The 20,126-nt window shown below is 43.8% G+C and overlaps 1 protein-coding gene across 3 annotated transcripts in view; it reads right to left on the bottom strand.

Moving 5' to 3' along the window:
* tfap2c (transcription factor AP-2 gamma) overlaps nt 1-18,267 on the bottom strand; it is a 36,300-nt gene extending 18,033 nt beyond the window's left edge. For 2 of the 3 annotated variants that reach the window (XM_003223727.4, XM_008115244.3), the window contains exons 1-2: nt 7,949-8,180; nt 523-1,005 (exon numbers count right to left, since the gene is read on the bottom strand). In XM_003223727.4, the coding sequence (XP_003223775.1) occupies nt 523-1,005; nt 7,949-7,996 (531 nt within the window). In that variant the 5' untranslated portion in view covers nt 7,997-8,180. Of the gene's footprint in view, nt 1-522; nt 1,006-7,948; nt 8,181-17,854 lie in introns of those variants that run through there. The other variant, XM_008115243.3, reaches the window with a different exon arrangement.
* Between the last annotated feature and the right edge of the window lie 1,859 nt (nt 18,268-20,126).

Raw genomic sequence — 20,126 nt, 5'->3', positions numbered from 1 at the left:
ATCCAGCTTAGAGGAGAAAGTGTCATAATTAAACAAGGGCAACCAGTACCTTCCAAATGTTTCATATGAAAATTCTCATATGAAGCTTCTTGCTGGGGATTGGACTGGATGGCCCATGAGGTCTCTTCCAACTCTACGATTCTATGATTCTCATCACCCCCAGAGTATGTCAGTTGCCAGTTACCAAGTTGAAGGAAGGGAACTGTGATAACATGAACTAGGATTCAGGAATCCCTGGATCAAATCCATGCCCGGCCAAAAAAACTCACTGCTAGATGATAATTTAGGCACTGTAAGGCTAAAACCTGCCTACCAACCTAATAGGCAAGAATGCAAAGTTCCACTCTGAGCCAGGGCTTGGAAAAAATAGTTTTTGGACATAAAACAACCAGAATCCTCCAGTGAACATCCATACTTACTGGGGAATTCTGGGAACATTAGGTCCAAAAAAAACAACTCTTGCAGGATCTTAACTGGCTTATGCAACCCCCCCCCCCAAGCCCTGCGCCCACAATCTTTTACCTGGACCTCTTCCATCTGATGAGCCATTTCATGCAGTCCAAGGTTTTCTGCAAGGCTGGAGGCATCTAGACCATGACCATGGGGCAGGAGGAGATCCGATCGCCTGTAGGTTTCCCTCCTCACCCCAACAGAGCCACTTTCCAGACCTGGGAGATGAGAGACCAAGCCTGAACGAGCATGATGGGGCAGACTGGAATGATCTTGGTTGGTCTGGCGGTTGGGCCAGCTGGTTTGTTGCTGGCTGGGAGGTGGTGGCGGCGGAGGCTGGTGGAGCGAGTTGATGGTAAACGGATCCCCCAGGTGCGCATATGGGTCACCGGACTGAGAGTAAGGTAGAGGCTGGTAAGGGGGAGGAAAGTAAGGGGGCTGGAAATCCGAAGCCCCTGAATGGGAAAGCGGGGGAGCCGGGCTGTACAAGTGCTGGCTGACGGCTGAGAGGTGGGGCAGTCTGGGGTTCCCATTGCTGCTGCCATCATGCCGGTCCTGTGGAAAGAAAGAGGCTACGTCAGTGAGTGGTACACTAGATGGATTAAGGAGGAAGGCAACAAGGAGGGAGACATCCCTTAAAAGATCATATATAAGTGCAACCTCATCCAACCTCATATGGATAAGATCTCCAAAATATCTATTATCTGTGCTCCTGTTCAGAAGATTTCACTTCACTTTCTGTTCCTGTGATAATTGCACTTTGAAATATTTGGCTTGTTTGTGGAAACAAGGATGGTGATACAGCTTCAGTTAAGTCACCTTTTCCCCATGATGACTGTTCCAGAATTGAATTTCCCTTTGGACTGCCTGTAACCCTCCAAAAGTCTTTTGATAAGCCAATATGTCACTCTAACCTCCAACAGTTGGCTGCCATTGGTCTATACAATCAATAGTTTACTGGATGGAGAATGTGGAAAAGAGAGTGCCTAGCTTCATTAAGGATGGCTTTAGCAGTATATCCCTATATATGGCTGGGGTTGGACTAAAATGGCCCTTGTAGACCTTTTCAATGCATATGGTGCAGGTCTTAACACTACATCTCACACGCAGTGTAATCTGGAAGAAAGTACTATTGTATTTAGTGCATCATCTATATAAGCACAATTTATCTTTCAACGCAGAAGTTACTGGACTTGCAAGCATATCCAGAGTGTGCAGAGTTTCTTTCAAGGACCACCAATTCCAAAATGTCCTCACAACCAATGACCATGTGGGCCAGAAGATTCTGGGAGTCATCCAAGAAGACATTCTACACTCCGAACAAATCTTCTTACTTTTCATTTGAATAATTGACTAAGCATGTAATTATGTCAAAACACAATCCTCACAAGGTCCAAAACTAAAGGAGTTCCAGCAGCATCAAAACCAAGTTCTAAAAATCTATCTTCCAAAAATTGGAATAAACCTTTTCAGAATCTTGATCTACTTTTTCGAAGCAATTATTCTGCAGTTTGAAGACTACAGCCCTAGACTGTCCGGATGCTATAAAGTTACACTGGAAAACGATGGACTTAAATTAAATTTTACACTTCAATGGCAATCCCCAATTGCACTCTTAATATAAATTAACATGAAAAATTAAAACAAGGCGCCTTTTGGCAATACTCAAGTCCCAATAATTGGGGGAACAGTTAATTTAAATCACAGACATCATACAATTCATAAACACTTACATGAAAACAATTGTATCAAAACCATAATCACCAGCATCTTGATCCCAAACCAAATTGCTTGTAGTGAACATAATTTCAAACAATGGCACATCATATTTGCAGAGATTTTACAAAAACAACTAGTCACTACACTTGACAATTGTACTACAGTCCTATGTTTACTCAAAAGAAGATAAGTATATACAAGACTGCATTTCAGGATTAAAAAACATTTCACACACATTTATTTCCTTGAAAGGAAATCTTATTTACTTAAATCTTGCTTCTCAACAAAACGCATTCTAGAGCTGAACTATTCATTTCAATTTGCAGGCATGGGTTATATGAAAAATTAAATTAGAATCATAGAGTTGGAAGAGACCTCATGGGCCATCCAGTCCAAGCCCCTGCCAAGAAGTAGGAAAATCGCATTCAATTTTCTTAAGAACTGTGGAATAAATATTTCCGTTTCCATCTTTCCAATTTATTATAAAAATGGGAAAACATTCCTCTGGAGGTCTGGAGTGGGGAGAGTAGCACTATGAGAGAATGAGCTATTGTAAACTATTTTTTTCAACTTTTTTTTTCAGGAGCAGCCATCACCATCTAGGAATTCCAAATTTAACTTATAGCTAATGTAGAATTTAATAACCCAGAGAACAGAGCAATCTAAAAGATACTACAAACAGATCAAGCATCTGACAAAATGATGAAAACCTAATGCTACTTTTTTTCAAGTTAATATCAAAGATGTTACAAATTCTCTTTGCATATCCCCCTTGTAATTGTTTGGTTTCACTTCAGATTCAATTTCAAATCTCAGTTTGGGAAACCTTGAACTAAATTAGATTTTAAAACTGCCCTCCCCTTGTGGCCATTGAAAAGTTAACTAAATTCACTGCCTGGGGAGGAAGAGGCTTGTTAAGAAAAAAGGGGGCATTATTAACACAATTCCGCCAAAAGCTAATACATACACCCACTGATGTCTGAGGATTGGGTATGTTCGGAGGGATGCATTTTTGAAGCCCAGATTCTTTTTGGAAGGACAATTTCAAACCCTGATTAACTGATTTATGGGTCCTTTTACTACCAAATCTTCCCTGGCTTGGATAATGGAGGAAAGAAAAAGGAGGAGTTAAGCACTTCTCTCTCTTGTCTTGTTAACATAGTCAGGGGAGGGGAAAATCAACAGAGAAACTGGGGTCCCCTGCTAAAACAGGTACCCAATTTCTCAAGACATTATCTTGGATAACTATGGAACACCCCCCTCCCAAAAAAACAGGCAAATTTGTGCCTCTCTGCTAGCCTGTTCAAAATCTCCCTGGCTGGAAGACCAAGATGGCCCACTGTATAGATCTCTGCATATTCTCAGAGATAGTCTTATTTTTCCTTCATCTTGCTCTCCTCTCCCATGTAAAAACCAAGTTCTCACCTAATTAATGAAAACTATACCCTATTGAAAGGTACCCTGGAATCTAAACCTGGAAGCTAAGTTTCCTACCTGGAGGGAAAGTTGCAATCCTAGACCCAATTTACCCAGATGGCATGTATCAGAACACAAAGAATTTTTTTTACAATAAAAGTAATGTGGCTGAGTGCTTTGAACCTTGGGCTGGGATTCTGGAGTCCTTACTTTGAGCCATTGAAGAGAGAAAAAGAAAAACTAGGTGACCTTGGGTATGTCACACTCTCTCAGCCTCACAGGAAGACAGCACATCTTGTCAGGACAATCCCAAGATAAGGTCACCCATAAATACGAAATGACATGAAGGCACAAAACAAAAAAAAATGTTGTCTGAAGGCTTTCATGGCTAGAATCACTGGGTTGCTGCAAGTTTTCCAGCTGTTTTGCCCACATCTATGGCAGGCATCCTCAGAGGTTGTGAGGTTTCTGAGGGTGCCTGCCATAGATGTGGACGAAACATTAAGAGAATGCTTCTGGAACATGGCCATACAGCCTGGAAAACTCACAGCAACCCAACAAACTATTTCATTAATGGCAAGTTTGCCTTGAATTGGGAACTCTGCAGGAGAGAAGGTGAGATAAAAAATAAAATCAAAATTCTGCAGCACTTTTTCACAGAAGACCACAGGACCGCTTTTTCTTACTTCTGAGTGTTTTTAAAAAGATTTCTTTGTGGGCAATTTACCTAGAAGTAAGCCCCCATAGAGCTTGCTTTCTAGGAATCCACTATGAGAAGCCCTGACTTTTTGAAACAAAGGAGTTGGCAGCATTGAACTTCTTTGGATGCTCCAAACCAAATAAGCAAACAGAGAGCTTCCCTTCTCCAACCGGTCTGTTAAAAAGCCATGTCCTTTGAGCACATCTACACTGTAGAATTAATGCATTTGAACCCCTCTTCACCAACCATGGCTGAATGTTATGGAGTCCTGGGAGTTGTAGCTTGGTAAAGTATCAACACTACTTAGTAGGAAAAGCAACAGATGGTGTAAGAAGGCTGTTGCCTTAGCCATGGCAGTTAGTTAAAGTGCTGTGAAACTGCATTAATTCTACTGTGTGGAGTGTAGATGGCACCCATCAACCTACAAGCTTCAGACACTTATGGATCCAGACAGATTCAGGGATTCATCATCTTATTAAGACAAAAAGAACTGCCAAAATGGCTTGTAAACACTTTGGGCCAGGAAGCCACTGCCCTCCTCCCCATTTCCTTTTGGAAACAAGGGAGCGGGTTTAATAGCCTGGGAGGAAGAGGTTTGCCTGCTTCGAGAAACTGAATTAATTCCCACTCAAAACGAATCTACAACTTCTACTTGGGTTAGAACTGGAAGATTTCTTCAAACTGTACAGTGTAGAACAGGCATGGGCAAACTTGGGCCCTCCAGATGTTTTGGACTTCAGCTCCCACTCATTCCCTGAGGGCCTGAGGCTGTTCGGAATGGTGGGAGCTGAAGTCCAAAACATCTGGAGGGCCCAAGTTTGCCCATGCCTGGTGTAGAAGATGCACCCACAGGCGCTTCCCCCTCTTTTCTGCCCACTTCTCGGCCTGGCAAGAGATGCGCTAGACTTTCCTCCTCTCCAGCAAAACCAGTCCGACCAGACCGAGCTCTCCCTCGCTTCCCAGGATTGCCACCCCCTCCACACACAACATAACACACGCGACGTGGGAGGACCTGGGCCCGGAGGGGAGGAAAGCGTGCGAAAAAGTTGGCCTCGGAGGGAACGGAAAGGCGTCCAGATCTCACAGACTCCCGACTTCTCTGCTTTTGAGTCTGCACGGCGGGACGAATGCGCCACAGTTCAAGGCTATTGTGGAAATCTTAGGGGGAGTCTGGGGAGGCAGCAGAGAAATACAACTCCGGGGATCCCACAGCACTGAGTTAGAAAAGTGGGACCAAATTGTATTATTTCGCACGTGTGCCTTGCTAGATCTCACATCTGCCCCTCTCTTGTGCTGGCAAGACTGCTGTCGAAAGGTAGGGAGAGCGAGGCGAGCTTCCGTCTGTCAGCCCTAGCTTCCCATGCGGGGACATGAGAAGCCTCTCCCACAGAATGGCAAAACGTCTAGACAACGTCCTTGCAGACGGCCCATTCTCTCACACCAAAAGCTACTTGCTATTTCTCAAGTCGCTCCTGACACAAAAATTTCCCCTCAGTGCTGGCAATGTAGGAGATTTCGGAGTCCCGTCCTTTTTGGGTGTATCTATCTACACTGTAAAATTAATAAAATGGTTCGAAACCATTTTAGCCAGGAGTCAATGCTGCTGAATCCTGGGGTTTCTAAGTTTGGTGAGGCACCAAAGACGACGAAATATCTTGGGGATCAAGTCCCATTATTCCATAGCATTGAGCAGTTAAAGGTGGTATCAAACTGCATTCATTCTACAGTGCGGATACGTTGGACTGAATTCAGTGGCGCTTGCGAACGAGCCAACACTTCCAAGTCCAAAAAAAATGGTTTAGATCACTTTCTCGGTTTCAGAAAACAATGTATTTCGGGTTGCTGTGAGTTTTCCGGGCTGTATGGCCATGCTCCAGAAGCATTCTCTCCTGACGTTTTGCCCGTACCTGTGGCAGGCATCCTCAAAGGTTGTGAGGCATATTGGAAAGTAGGCAAGAGAGGTTTATATATCTGTGGAAGGTCCAGGGTGGGAGAAAGAACTCTTGTCTCTTGGAGGCAAGAGTGAATGTTGCAATTAATCACCTTGATTAGCATTGAAAAGCCTTGCAGCTTCAAGGTCTGACTGATTTCTTCCTGGAGGAATCCTTTGTTGGAAGGTGTTACTCTGGACCTTCCACAGATATATACATCTCTTACTTAGTTTCCAATATAGCTCACAATCTCTGAGGATGCCTGCCCCAGATGTGGGCGAAACGTCAGGAGAGAATGCTTTTCGAACATGGCCATACAGCCCAGAAAACTCACAGCAGCCCACTGATTCCAGCCAAGAAAGCCTTCGACAATTCTGTTTTGAGTTTGACCCCAACCCTCGATGGTTTTGCTTCGAGAAAATAAAACACCCGCACACAAAAACTTCCATCACTTTGGAGTCAAAAATTGCTAGCCATACATAGGTCACTATTTGCCTCAGATTTACTCTACCTGGGGCGAAAATGATAATATTATAGTAATGAATAGATAAATAAAGAGTTTGGCGTATCCTTTCCCTGGCCTGTAACATCCTTTTCCTTAGAGGCAAGAAAATCTCAATCTCATCCCAAGCCTCTGAATAAAATCCCACATTTTCTGCTTTGAACTGGAATATATGGCAGTGTGGACTCAAATAACCCAGTTCAAAGCAGACATTGTAGGCTTTTGATATTCTGGGTTAGACAGCTGTATGGAAGGGCCCCTAGTTGTATCCCAGTTTAAAGGAATCATTTCTATTTATTATTTTTTAAAATAATATAATTTTATTGACATATATTAACAACTTAAGAGTGCAAATAAAACAATGAAAATTTTACTAACACATAATCCCACCACCCAGGCCTGAACCAGTATCATTTTCTTTGCCAAAATGAGTACACAAAAGTCATATCTAAAATTCCTGACCAACAAGTTTGTATTGTTTTCCCTCATCATTCTCTAAAATATATTTAACGAAAGCCGACCAATAGGAGCCCAATTCGGATCTATCAATCTCCCCCCTGAACACCCTCATTTCCATTGATAATTTAAGGCTAAGATCTATACCTCCCCATTCCATGCTTCCAGCGTGAAATAGTTTACTATCTTCCCATTCGTTGTGATAAGTCTCTGAGCAAAATAATCAACACCATGGCAAAATAATCAACATCACGGAATCAGTGGGCTGTTGTGCATTTTCCGGGCTGTTGCAGAAGCATTCTCTCCTGACGTTTCGCCCACATCTAGGACAGGCATCCTCACAACCTCTGATGTGGGCGAAACGTCAGGAGAGAACCCAATCGACAGGTTTTTTTCCCCTTTCAACGTTCAGCTAACCTAGCATCCGGAGCAATGGCTTAATCCTTTAATATTACTTATTTCCCTAAATATATTGTTACTTTGCCTCCTACCCATCTGGTAAGGCAAACTTGGGCCCTCCAGGTGTTTTGGACTTCAACTCCCACAATTCCTAACAGCCTACCGGGAGTTGAAGTCCAAAACACCTGGAGGGCCCAAGTTTGCCCAGGCTTGATTTAGACCCATTTTTGGTGAATACTAAACTAATAAAACTCTGAATTCCTACATTAGAGTTTGTTAAAAAGTCTACAACCCATGCAACTTCGCCAAAATAGCTATAACATTTCAGTCCTCAATGAGGACTAGAAACTTGAGCAAATTCCCATAAAGTCTCACCTCGCAGTCTTCTTCGTACTTGACATTGTCGGCTAGTTTCCACAACATGGCGTCCAGTATCCCCCCAAAAAGGGAAAAATAATAATAACAATCAGCCAAAAGAAGGGGTAAAGTTGGCGGGAAAGGCCGAGGCGTTGCAGCCCAAGCTGGGGTAAATCCAAGCGCAGGCGCTTTCAAAGGCCAGGCATAGAGGCGAGGCGCCGGCCGAGGGGACTTTTCTCCAGCCGGGAAAAAGAGCCACTGGGCTTCGCCTTCGCCTCCCCAGCCAGCCTTAATGGAAAGCTCATTTGCATAGCCCCGCCCAAAGGCAGGCCCAGGACTGGATGGGCTTCCCTAGGAGGCGGGGCGGAGGAAGGCCTCCAGCCAATCCGAGCGCGAACCGGGCCGAGGCTCCGCCCCCACTCTCAACACACGCTCTGCTTCTGGCTCTGGAGCCAGACTTGGGAAAGCGCCAGGAGAAGCGACCACGGACGGAGAAGAGAACTACATCAAGCTTTGCTCTCTCTACAGTCTAAAAAATCAAGTCCAGGGATTGAAAATTGAAAACCAGCGCTAACCATTTTAACAGAAAGGAGGAAACCATGAAAATCAACAAAATCTGGCTATCAGTATTTTAAAAATCTAAAATCAAGACAATACATAAAGAACAACACTCTGAAAACAAGAGGAACTCCAGGCGTGAAATAGTCAGGGCCAGCTAACACCTAACAAAAGCAGGAAGCAGCCAGACGTTGAAGCTGCAAGGCTAATCAAGGTGGCCAATTGCGACATCCACACTTTTTTCAAACAGACAAAGAATTCTTTCTCCCACCCTGGAAATTATTCCACAGATATATAAGCCCCACTTGCGTCGTTTCCAACAAACCCCACAAGGTCGCAGCCAGGCTTTGAAGCTGTAAGGCTCTTCAATGCTAATCAAGGTGGTTATTTGCATCATTCACACTTGCCTCCAACATACAAGAGTTCTTTCTCCCACCCTGGACATTATTCCACAGATATGTAAACCCCACTTGCCTAGTTTCAAAGAGACATCACAACCTCTGAGGATGCCTTCCATAGATGCAGGCAAAACGTCAGGAGAGAATGCTTCTGGAACATGTCCATACAGCTCGGAAAACTCGCAACAACCCAGAAAAGCAGCAAGATTTATTAGTTTGGGGGTGACACCTACACTGTAGAATTAATGTAGTTTGACACCACTTTCAATTCCCAGGATTTCAACTACAGAATAATGGGATTTGTAGTTTGGTGAGGCAGCAGAAGGATAAAGACCTTGTAAAATTACATTTCCAGTGGTACCATCGCAATGAGGCATGGCTATTACAGCAGTGTCAAACTTAATTCCATTTTCGCAGGCATGGGCAAACTTCAGCCCTCCAGGTGTTTTGGAGTTCAACTCCTACAATTCCTCATCGCCTACCGGTTGTGGGAGTTGAAGTCCAAAACACGGAAGGACTGAAGTTTGCCCATGCCTGTACTATAGCATTCATTCTTGAGTTGCACTAAAAATCCATCATTTCTGGGGTGAAGGAGTTGAGAGTCCTGGCTCCATGCTATGGAATAACAACACTATGTTGTTCCTGAGTTATAAATGTCATTTTCTAATTGGTTCTACCATAAAAAAACATGGAAAACATTTATTAAACTGCATTTGTTTTTGTTTTTGCGGGACATCCTGCAGCACGTTTTGCTATAGTTTTTCAATGAATATACCATCCAGTCTCGACCAATACAACATAGTTTGTGGCAGCGACAAAAACGAAGTTTTTGGAGTATAACAACTACTTTCAGAGTAAGTACTGCACAATTAAACAGGAAATAATACTTTCAAACTAGGAACAGATTTTTTTTAAAAAATTTGTTACATAGTATAATAAGGCTGCTGAATTCGCTTACTCTGGAGTAAGGCACCTCCCCTCTCAACTCTCCAACCAGGCCCACTTTTAAGTAGGCATGAAATTACACTTTGGTGCCTCCTTTTGGACACACTTTTAAAAACGGTGCAAATTACAACGCACAGAAGGCCTTTTTATAGTCTTCATAATTTATTTTTTAGCAATTAATAGGAACTCCATTGTGTCTTCCTGATAATTATCCAGAAGGACTAGCGCCTTTAAAACATCAACCTCACAAATCTAAAGTCTGGCTTCTTAGCATGATAAAAGGAAGCCTCACAGAGGCTGGTGCATCTACACTCCAGAATTAATTCAGTTTGATACCACTTTTAACTCCTCAGTGCTGTGGAATCATGGGAGTTGTAGGTTGATATCGTCTGCAGTCTTCTCTGCCTGAGGCCCCTTCTACACTGCCATATAAAATCCAGACTATCTGCTTTGATCTGGATTATATGGCAGTGTAGACTCATATAATCCAGTTTAAATCAGATAGTCTGGATTTTCTATGGCAGTGTTGAAGGGGTCTGAGAGTCCTGGTGCCTCACCAATCTATCACTCCTAGGATTCCATAAAATGCGGAAGTTAAAGCGGTGACAAACCGCATTAATTCTACAGTGTAGTTACACCCTCAAACCGCCGGATTTCTCTATCCGCATCGAAGGTTACAAATGCGTGGAGCCATTTCCCCACGGTATTATAAGAAGGAAACAAAAGGATCCACGCGGGTTTCCGCCTCCATTGATCCCAAGCTGGATCCCAAGAAATACACGTGTAGGCGCCTGAACAAAGGTATCCTTTGTGTCCCCATCCTTATTGCAAAGGGAGAGTTATCATCCTGATGTCATTTAAATCATAAACCATGATGATCACGACGATTAAAAAAGGGCAGGTCACGCCAGCTCACAATGGCCCTTTCCCTTCCCCATAAAAATAGAAACAGCCAGGCTTTGAAGCTGCAAGGCTATTCAGTGCTAATCAAGCTGGCCAACTGAAACATTCACACTTGCCTCAAGCAGACCAAGAGTTCTTTCTCCCACTTTGAACATTATTCCACAGATATATTAACTTCACTTGCCTAGTTCACCCCCAGGTGAGACTCTAAACGCAGTGATGTTAGGACTTAGGGCAGGTATGGGTAAACTTTGGCCCTCCAGGTGTTTTGGACTTCAACTCCCATCATTCCTAACAGGCTCAGGCCCTTTCCTGAGGAAGGGGCCTGAACCTGTTAGGAATGATGGGAGTTGAAGTCCAAAACACCTGGAGGGCCAAAGTTTGCCCATGCCTGACTTAGAGGCACATTTTTACTGACCACTTAATGTGGATTGACTCATAAAACCGCAGACTTGGAAGAGACCCCTCCAGGGGCTATCCAGTCCAACCCCTTGCCCTGCAGGAATGCACACAATCAAAACACTCCCGACAAATGGCCCTCCCGCCTCTGCTTAACAACCCGCAGAGAAGGAGACTCCAAAGGCAGTGGAACAGCTCTTACCAGCAGTAAGTTCTTCCTAATGTTTAGGTTGAAACTCTTTTTCTGGGATTTGAAGCCATTGCTCCCTGTTCCAGTTTCTAGAACAGCAGAAATCAACCTCCTCAATGCGACATCTACTTGAATATTTTGTTGGGTTTCATCCCTGAACTGCACAAATCTTTTGTGCCATCAAGTTTCCAGTCCTCAATGAGTAGCTAGGCTAGAGACAGGGCTAAGCTGAGAGATTCCTTCCCCCACATTTCTATGCATGTTTCCGCAACATATTTAAACGTGGATTTCAAGTCATTTTCCCTTCTCCAAACTAAACATGCTCAGCTCCATAAATTGCTCCTTATTGGGTTTGCTTTCCAGATCTTTTCCAGATCACAGGGCTTTCCCTGTGATCAGCTGTGCTTTCGCTTCACTTTTGAACCTGCCGCTTTCATCCAGTATTATTTGATCAGTGCAGACGTGCCCTGTGTGGTTTATAACAGTCATTTAGATCGAAATTTAAAGCTAAATGACTGGTGAAAATTGCGAACCGGCACTCACTTCTCACGGAGTTATTTTTCCAAATGTTTACCAGAGCTGGAGCCAGGAAACATGAAGGACTTTAAGGAGGATTTACAGAAAAAACCCACGACTGTCTCCTCCTCCAAAGGCAGTTTGCTGGCTTTCTTAGGTCTTCTCTTAAGCCAGGACACAAGCTTTTAAAGATAACCCTTGTCCTCACAGGAATCCAAGGCGCACAAGACAAATATTGCCTGGATAGAAAATCGCTTTCCAAACACTCCCTCCGTTTTAGAAGCAATTTCTCTACTTCTACTCGGTTGCATTGACAGTGCGATCCTGTATGTATTTATTTACTTTAAAAATGGATCTCTAGTCTTTTGTGAGTATTATTATTATTATACACCCTGCTTTTCTCTCTTGATCTAGACCCAAAACAGCGTTGGAGACCCAATGTTTTGTTAGGGTTGCAAACCGAATGAATTGGATTTAAACCTTATTGGGGAATAAAATCCCACTAAACTCAAAATTATTTCCCTGAGCAAGACATCTACAGGACCTGTTACTCATCAGTCACATCCCCACCCACTCAGTATCCTTATGTCATGGGTGCTGCTGGATGAGGGCAACCTCAATCCCCCAAAACCCAGCAAGAGTGGGCAGCAGGGATCTTGGAGAGCTACCATTGGATCCTAGAGGAGATGGCACAAGATTTCAAATTCTTAAGTTGCATCTATTTATTTATTTGCCATTTATTATGTTGCACACCACTTTGAGTCCCTCCCTCTCCAGGGGTAAGAAAGACGGTATAAAATACAATAAATAAATAAAAAATCTACACTGAAGAATTAATACAGTTGGATAACACTGTACTGTAATTGCCATGGCTCAATGCAATGGAATCATGGGAATGGTAGTTTACAAGTCCTTCAGCCTTTTGTGACTGGTGACTCACCAAACTATAAATCTCAGGATTCCATAGCATTGAGCTATACAGTTAAAGTGAGGTCAAACTGCTTGAGGTCTGCAGTGTGGAGTCAGAGAGAAAAGAGGAGGCTTGTAGTGCAAGTTGAAAACTCAGCCAAACCCTTACCTGTCGCTTCCCTCTTTATAATCTGACCAGGTGAAGTTTCCAAAGGGATGTCACCCACCAGATAAATGGAGGAGGGGAATATATATAGTAATCAGGGACCGATTTTCCTGAGCTCTCTATCAACCTGACACACAGGTGCCTGAATCACAGCCCTGACTGGGGCCCAAGAAAGGGATAAAGGATCTGTATTTTCAACCTAAAAGGTGAGGTTTACCTCCACCACCCCCCTCTTTCTAGCACTTGGCGTCATTGGGACTAGCCATCTCAATGGGAAGGAAAACCAGCGAACCTTACTTACAAGTTGAATGACAGATGGTGAGATCCCCCTGCCTCCCCCCAATTCTTTTGCAAAAATGTGCAGCCTTTGCCTTTCCTTTCCCAAACGCAAGAAGAGCTCAAGGCGGCCCAAAACCTTTGGCAATGCATTGAAGTCTTGTCTTCTGCATTCGGGAAAGAGATCGTGGCGATTATGGCCTTTTAATGTATCCAGGACCAGTCGCCTTTGAATTGTTTAAGGTAAAGAAGCCTTTGGGAAGCATTTTTTAGGGGAGAATCCTACCCAGGTAAAACGGAAAGTTTGTTGTGCTTCCGCCCCTCGGCGTCGGAAAGAGTCGCCTTGTAACTCCACTTCTATGAAACTGAATTTATCTGCATTCCTTCCCTACGAAGTCGCTAAAGAAAGTCGGGGGAAGTGAGGGTTTCAGGAGTTACTTTGAGGGAGAAACTAACAAAAAGGTAAATAAGAATTCACTTTTTAGTTTTTATGTATACAGCTTTCATATAATTTTTAATGTCTACATTATGTGCGATTCGCAGTGAGTTAACCGGTACATTGCAGAGAGACTGAATATTCAGAAGTATGGGACAAAGATACCCCATATTAGAGAGTTCAACCTGTATTATATGGTAGTGCAGATTCAGGCCAAGAGACTGAAGATTCACATATATCGAGCAAAGATACAATGCATTGGTTAATTCACTGTGAAATATGCACCAGGAGAAGTTAAAGTGACTTTAGAACTGCTTTTTATAGGATTCAGCCTATAATAGAAAACTTGACATCAATGGGACTTAATTGCTTAACAAGTACGTTCCTTTCATTTCAGTGAGGTCCCTTCCACACAGCTGAATAAAATCCCACATTTTCTGCTTTGAACTGGAATATATGGCAATGTGGACTCAGATAACCCAGTTCAAAGCAGACATCGTGGGATTTTCTGTCTTGATATTCTGAGATATGTGGCTGTGTGGAAGGCCCCTGATTCTATACTACTGGATCGAGCCTATAAAATGCAATCGACTTTAAGATGGAGTCTCTTTGCATGTATCTGCACGCTGAAGCAAACCCCTTCCGGACTCCAAACAAATGTACCTAACCTATACAGCCACCTATATAATCCTACTCAGAAGTTGCCCCCAATGATGTCAACTAGACTTTCCCAGATTGAGGATGTACAATTGCCTTTTTTTCCTACCCATTTAGGAATGACTTCAGCCATAATCCCAACCATACCTGCACCCAGTAAGACCTTCAAACCAATATAGTACACATTCATTTAACTTTTCAGGGAAATATGAGGCTCAGGGAAATAGGGAGCTACTCTTCGAAATCATTTAAAAGGAAGGAAACGTGCGTTTAGTTTCAAAACATGAACATCAGAAAAGAGATTCGTTATCTGCCCACAAAGATGTTAAGATCTCCTCTTCTTGTTCCTCAACTTGTTGCCTAGATCCCTTCCAGCCCAAAACCAGATCCCCAAAATAAAACTCTAAATGAAAGAGAGGGAGAAAGCAGATGGAAGTTTGCAGCACCTTTAAGACTACTTCTGTTTTTGCAGGGGCTTTCCTTTAATCCACTTCAGTTGCAAAGACAAATTGATATTAAATCCTGTTGATGTTATTAACAGATACCTCTGGGAATGGGATACAACATACGAGGACCCAGAAAGATGCATGGCATTATTCCCAAGGGGAAGAAGCAGACTAAAAAAAGCTACTTCTTTGGAAAGGCTGGAAGCGAGGAGTGTCTCCCTTTCTTTCCGTTTTTGGAAGAGTTCAACATTTCAGGACTAAGAAAGAAAAGAGTATGGCGGATCTACCTGAGATTTTTCCTCTTCTACACAGCTGAGTAAAATTCCACATGATCTGCTTTGAATTGGAATATATGGCAGTGTGGACTCAGATAACCCAGTTCAAAGCAAATATTGTGGGATTTTCTGCCTTGATATTCTGGATTATATGGCTGTGTGGAAGGGCCCCTTGTGGAAATGCTCTCTCTAAGGATATTCCCAGTCTTAAAAAAATACAGAAACTAAAAAAAACCCTAACCACTCCACCCTTTTCCTTTAAGGGGTCAGGAAAAAAACCTCTAACTTCAGGTGGGAATTGTGGCTAGATGGCAGTAAATGAGGACCCTTCCACAGAGCCCTATATTCCAGAATATCAAGGCAGAAAATCCCACAACATCTGCTTTAAAGTGGGTTATCTGAGTCCACACTGCCATATATTCCAGTTCAAAGCAGATCAATGTGGGATGATGTATATATATACAGCTGTGTGGAAGGGGCCTGAAATTCATTCTGGGATATACCGCATGTAAAGGCTTGTGTTGGAAGTAGCCAAGGAAAGGAGGGGGGGGGGGATTTATTCAGAAGGAAGTCCTATGGAACTCAGGGAGACATGAAGAGAAGTCCAAATGCTTAGCAGAGAGTTCCACATTTGCCAAAAGAAAAGTAAAACACGAATCCTTGGAAGTTTTAAAAGCCCACACAAAGTAGCAACAGCTTTTTTTAAATGCTTTTTTATGTCAAGGCTATCCGAATCTATGGGAGCTGTGCTTAGAGTAGTTCGGTCCTGAGTTGGCTAGAAAAAAATGGGGGTTTCTGAGGAAGGAAAATTGGGGGTCGTGGTGATCTTTGCGCCCTGTATCTTGGAAATAATCCCGTACAGTTTCTGCCTAGCATGGGGAAGAGATGTTGAGGGGTGAAAGAAGAGGAGAACTTGCCTTAGAAAGCCAAAGGTTTTCGTTTCCAAAAATTGGAAGGGCCGAAGAGTGAATTTCTGGGAAAAGTTAAAGAGGGAATAGGTAGTAACTAGAGAGAAAAAGAGTGCAGTTCCTTTGCAACAGGTGGATACAGCCTGAAATAGTGACTTTCCGATTGCCTTTTCTACTTCCCCGATTTCTAGGGAAACAGAGGTGGCTTACTGGAAACTTTCCTGACAAGGAGTTCTGTGTGGTTCTAAAACTGGAGTAAAATCTTGAGATATTATGGTGATTCCCTTTCTACGGAACCCCGTTTCTGTGCCTTTCAATAGCAGCCTGACCTAAAACATAACCCAAGTCCTCTTTCTGAGAGGGAAATCACACTTCTGGCAAAGTTGCAGGCCTAGGATGCATCGATTAATGCGGTTTTTCACCACTTCAAAAGTGCCATGGCATAATAATAATAATATCCCACTTTTACTTCTTTGATCATGATGGAACCGTTGAGTTTGGGGTTTGATGAAGCTCCAGCACTATTAAGCAGAGAAGAGTTCCTGTGATTCCATGGCATTGAGCTATTACATTTCATGTGGTGTCAAACTGCGTTAATTCTAAAGTGTAGATGCAGCTCTGGCCAAGCCCTTTGTTCACCTGGATCCGGAAAAGTTTCAGGCCCTTAATTATTTTTACTATATTAGCAAGCTTGAGTCCCCCAGGTGTTTTGGACGGCAACTCCCACAATTCCTGACAGCCTCAGGCCCTTTCCTTTCCCCCCTCAGCTGCTTAAGCTGTGGAATAATGTCCAGGGTGGGAGAAAGAACTCTTTGTCTGTTGGAGGCAACTGTGAACGTTGCAATTAATCATCTTGATTAGCACTGAATAGCCTTGCAGCTTCAAGGCCTGACTGATTCCTGCATTGGAGGAATACCTTGTCAGATTTCACAGAGAAGCCACTGAAATCCATAAGCATGTGGACAATTTCAACAGAAAGGGGGAAACCATGAAAATAAACAAAATCTGGCTCCCAGTATTTAAAAAAAACCTCTAAAATCAGGACAGTAAATAAAGAACAGCACTCTGAAAACAGGGGAAATTTAGATATGAATGAATCAGGGCTAGTTAACACGTTCCAACACAGGATTCCCCCAGGCAGGAATCAGCCAGGCATTGACGCTTGCAAGGCTATTCGATGCTAATCAATGTGATTAATTTCAACATTCACACATGCCTCCAACAGACAAGAGTTCCTTCTCCCGCGATGGACATTATTCCAGATATATAAAGCCCTCTTGCTTAATTTCCAACAGACCTCAGCAACCTCTGGGGATGCCTGCCATAGATGTGGGCGAAACGTCAGGAGATAATGCTTCTGGAATACGGCCATACAGCCCGGAAAACTCAGAGAAAGCCAGTTAAATTGTTGTCTGGAGCCTAGGGCTCTGGAAAACCAGTCTTTGGATCCCCACTTGGCCAAGGAAACCTGGGGCGAGTGGTTTTCAGGCTGGGTCTACACCAGGCATGGGGAAATCTGGGCCCTCTCGGTGTTTTAAACTTCAACTCTCACAATTCCGGCTGTTAGGAAGTCCAAAACACCTGGAGAGTCCAAGTTTGCTCATGCCTGGCCTACACTGACCAGGTAACGCAGTTTAAAATAAGATTTTCAATGTAGAACCAGCCGCAGTCTCAAAGCAAAACCATGTTAAACCTTGGAGAGGGTCAAAAATGACTCGAAAGCACCCAAGAAGTGCTCCAGAACTTCCAAGGAAGTCGAGTGGACCCGGAGAATCCGTAAACTCGGAGAGGAGCAGGAGGAAAGAACCGAAACCCGCCCTCTTTTTGAAAATCCCTCACCTAAACCCTTCAGGAGAGACTTCTCCGTCCTCGGAAGGTGAAACACAACTTTTCCCAACTCGCTTCCACTCTCCAACTCCGCCAGTTTGAAAGACAGACTTACCGGCCAGTCGAGCCTCCCCATCAAGGCCATGGGGCTCCGATCCGCGGGCGGGACTCGAACCCCGGGCAGCAGCTGCCTCCTTCTGGAAGTGGCCTTACACCTGGGCGCAGGGGAGGGAGAGCCCGCGCCTGCGCAGAGGGACTCCCACTCACTCGCTCACTCACTCCGGCCGCCTGCGCCTCCTTCGCTCCCCCTTGCTTGCTTGCTTGCTTTTCCCTCTCCTCCTTCCTTTCTTTCTTCCCTCCGGCTCTCTTAGGATGCCGTGCCTGGTTTTTCTGGCTGGCTCTGATTCCTGGGCGCTTCCAAGGCTTCGGGAGAAGCAAGGGCAGCCTGCTGCCGAGCCTGAGAGTGATGCTTATCTACCTGGGATGCGGCTTTTCTCCCGCCGAGAGAAAAAAGCCGGATTGGGAGGAAAGCCTATCGATTTGCCGGCTTTTATCTCTGAGGGAGGGGTCACAGGTGAAAGGGTTTGGCCGAGAGAAGCGTTAAGGGGAGAGCAGAGCTGGGAACTGCTCCTTTGGGGGTCTACGACCCCCACCATCCCCCCTTGGAGAGCCCACTCCCAGGTGAAAAGCGGAACTCGAGCAAAGCTGTTTTAGGAGACCTCAGAAAGTTCCCCTTTTGGATCAACCCCCCCCCCCCCCCCCGAATCCGGTTTAGCCAGGGATGGGAAGGGAAAGCAGATCTCGGGAAACTAACTTTAGATTATAAGTCAGTGTTTCGCAACCTTTCAACCACCGCGACCCCTTAATACAGTTTATTTCTTTATTTAAAACATTTATATTCCGCCCTTATCCCGGGATATACAGTAAACTATATACACATAAATACCAAAATCTTCATGTTGTGGTGAGGAATTAGTTCCGTTGCTACTTCATAACTAATTTTGCTACTGTTAGGAATCCTAATGTAAACATCTTACATGCAAGGATGCATTTTCATTCACTGGACCAAATTTGGCACAAATACTCCATACGCCCAAATTTGAATACTGGTGGGGATGGGGAAGGAATTGGTTTTGTCATCTGGGAGTTGTAGTTGCTAGGATTTATAGTTCACCTACCATCAAAGAGCATTCTGAACTCCACCAACGATGGGATTGAACTAAACTTGACACACAGAACTCCCATGATTAATAGAAAATATTTGGAAGGGTTTGGTGAGCACTGACCTTGAGTTTGGGAGTTGTAGTTCACCTACATCCAGAGAGCACTGTGGACTCAAGCAATGATAGATCTGGACCAAACGTGGCATGAATACTCAATATGCCCAAATGTGAACGCTGGTGGAGTTTGGGGAAAATACACCTTGAGACTATATGTGTTTTCTGATGGTCTTTGGTGACCCCCCTGACACCCTCCCGCGACCCCCAGGTTGAGAAATGGTGTTATAAGGCAGAAAGGGTTACTTTATGAATTGCAATTACCAAAATCCCTCTTATAGGAAAGAAGCAAAGTACAAGAAAGTTCGGGGAAACAAAGGGTACCTCTAAACTAGAATGAATGCAGTTTCATACCGCTTTAACTGCCATGGCTCAATGGTATGGCATCATGGGCTCTGTAGTTTGACAAGGTCTCCCAAAGAATGTGGGTTCCTCACCAAACTACAAATCTCAGAATCCCACAACATTGAGCCATGGCCGATAAAGTAAGAGTACTCTGCCTTTGGGGCTCCACTCCCACTATTCCTCCTTAGCAGCCCTGCCAGGAAGACGCAGAGCTCAGGACAGTTGCTTCTTTAGATTTCAAGTTTTAGATAGTTACTTTGGGATTACAGCTCCACAGTCTCCTGTAGCAATAATACTAAGGAACCCCACAAGTCGGAATATGATCCCAACACACTACTGCTCCGATGGTTTCTGGGAACTGTAGTCCAAAACAGGAATTTTTCCTAGCTCCTGGGGAAAAATGTTGGATTCCTGTCTCATAGAGACATATTGACAAGAAAAGGGAAAGATTTATTGGCTGCAAAGAGAGAAGTGGCTGTTATAATGCTCTGGAGTCCTGGGATTTCGAGTTTGGTGAGGCACCAACTCCAAAATCCTTTGAGAAAGGAACTTGGAAAAACTATGGAATCTCTCAGGATTCCATAGCATTGAGTCATGACAATTAAACTGCATACTATACTTCCTACTGTTCATGTTTACTAGAAAATACACTCCACTGAGTGGAAGAAGTATTAGTTTCCTGTAAATGGTCATAAATTCCAGGTGCAAAAGATTGAGCCACAAAATCAGGTATCAATGTCTAAGGCCTCTGATTTGCACTTTCCC

This window comes from Anolis carolinensis, chromosome 4, assembly GCF_035594765.1.
Source record: "Anolis carolinensis isolate JA03-04 chromosome 4, rAnoCar3.1.pri, whole genome shotgun sequence".
In the NCBI taxonomy this organism is placed as follows: domain Eukaryota; kingdom Metazoa; phylum Chordata; class Lepidosauria; order Squamata; family Dactyloidae; genus Anolis; species Anolis carolinensis.
Note: the sequence above shows the minus strand (reverse complement) of the source record. Positions and strands in the feature narration are given on the sequence as shown.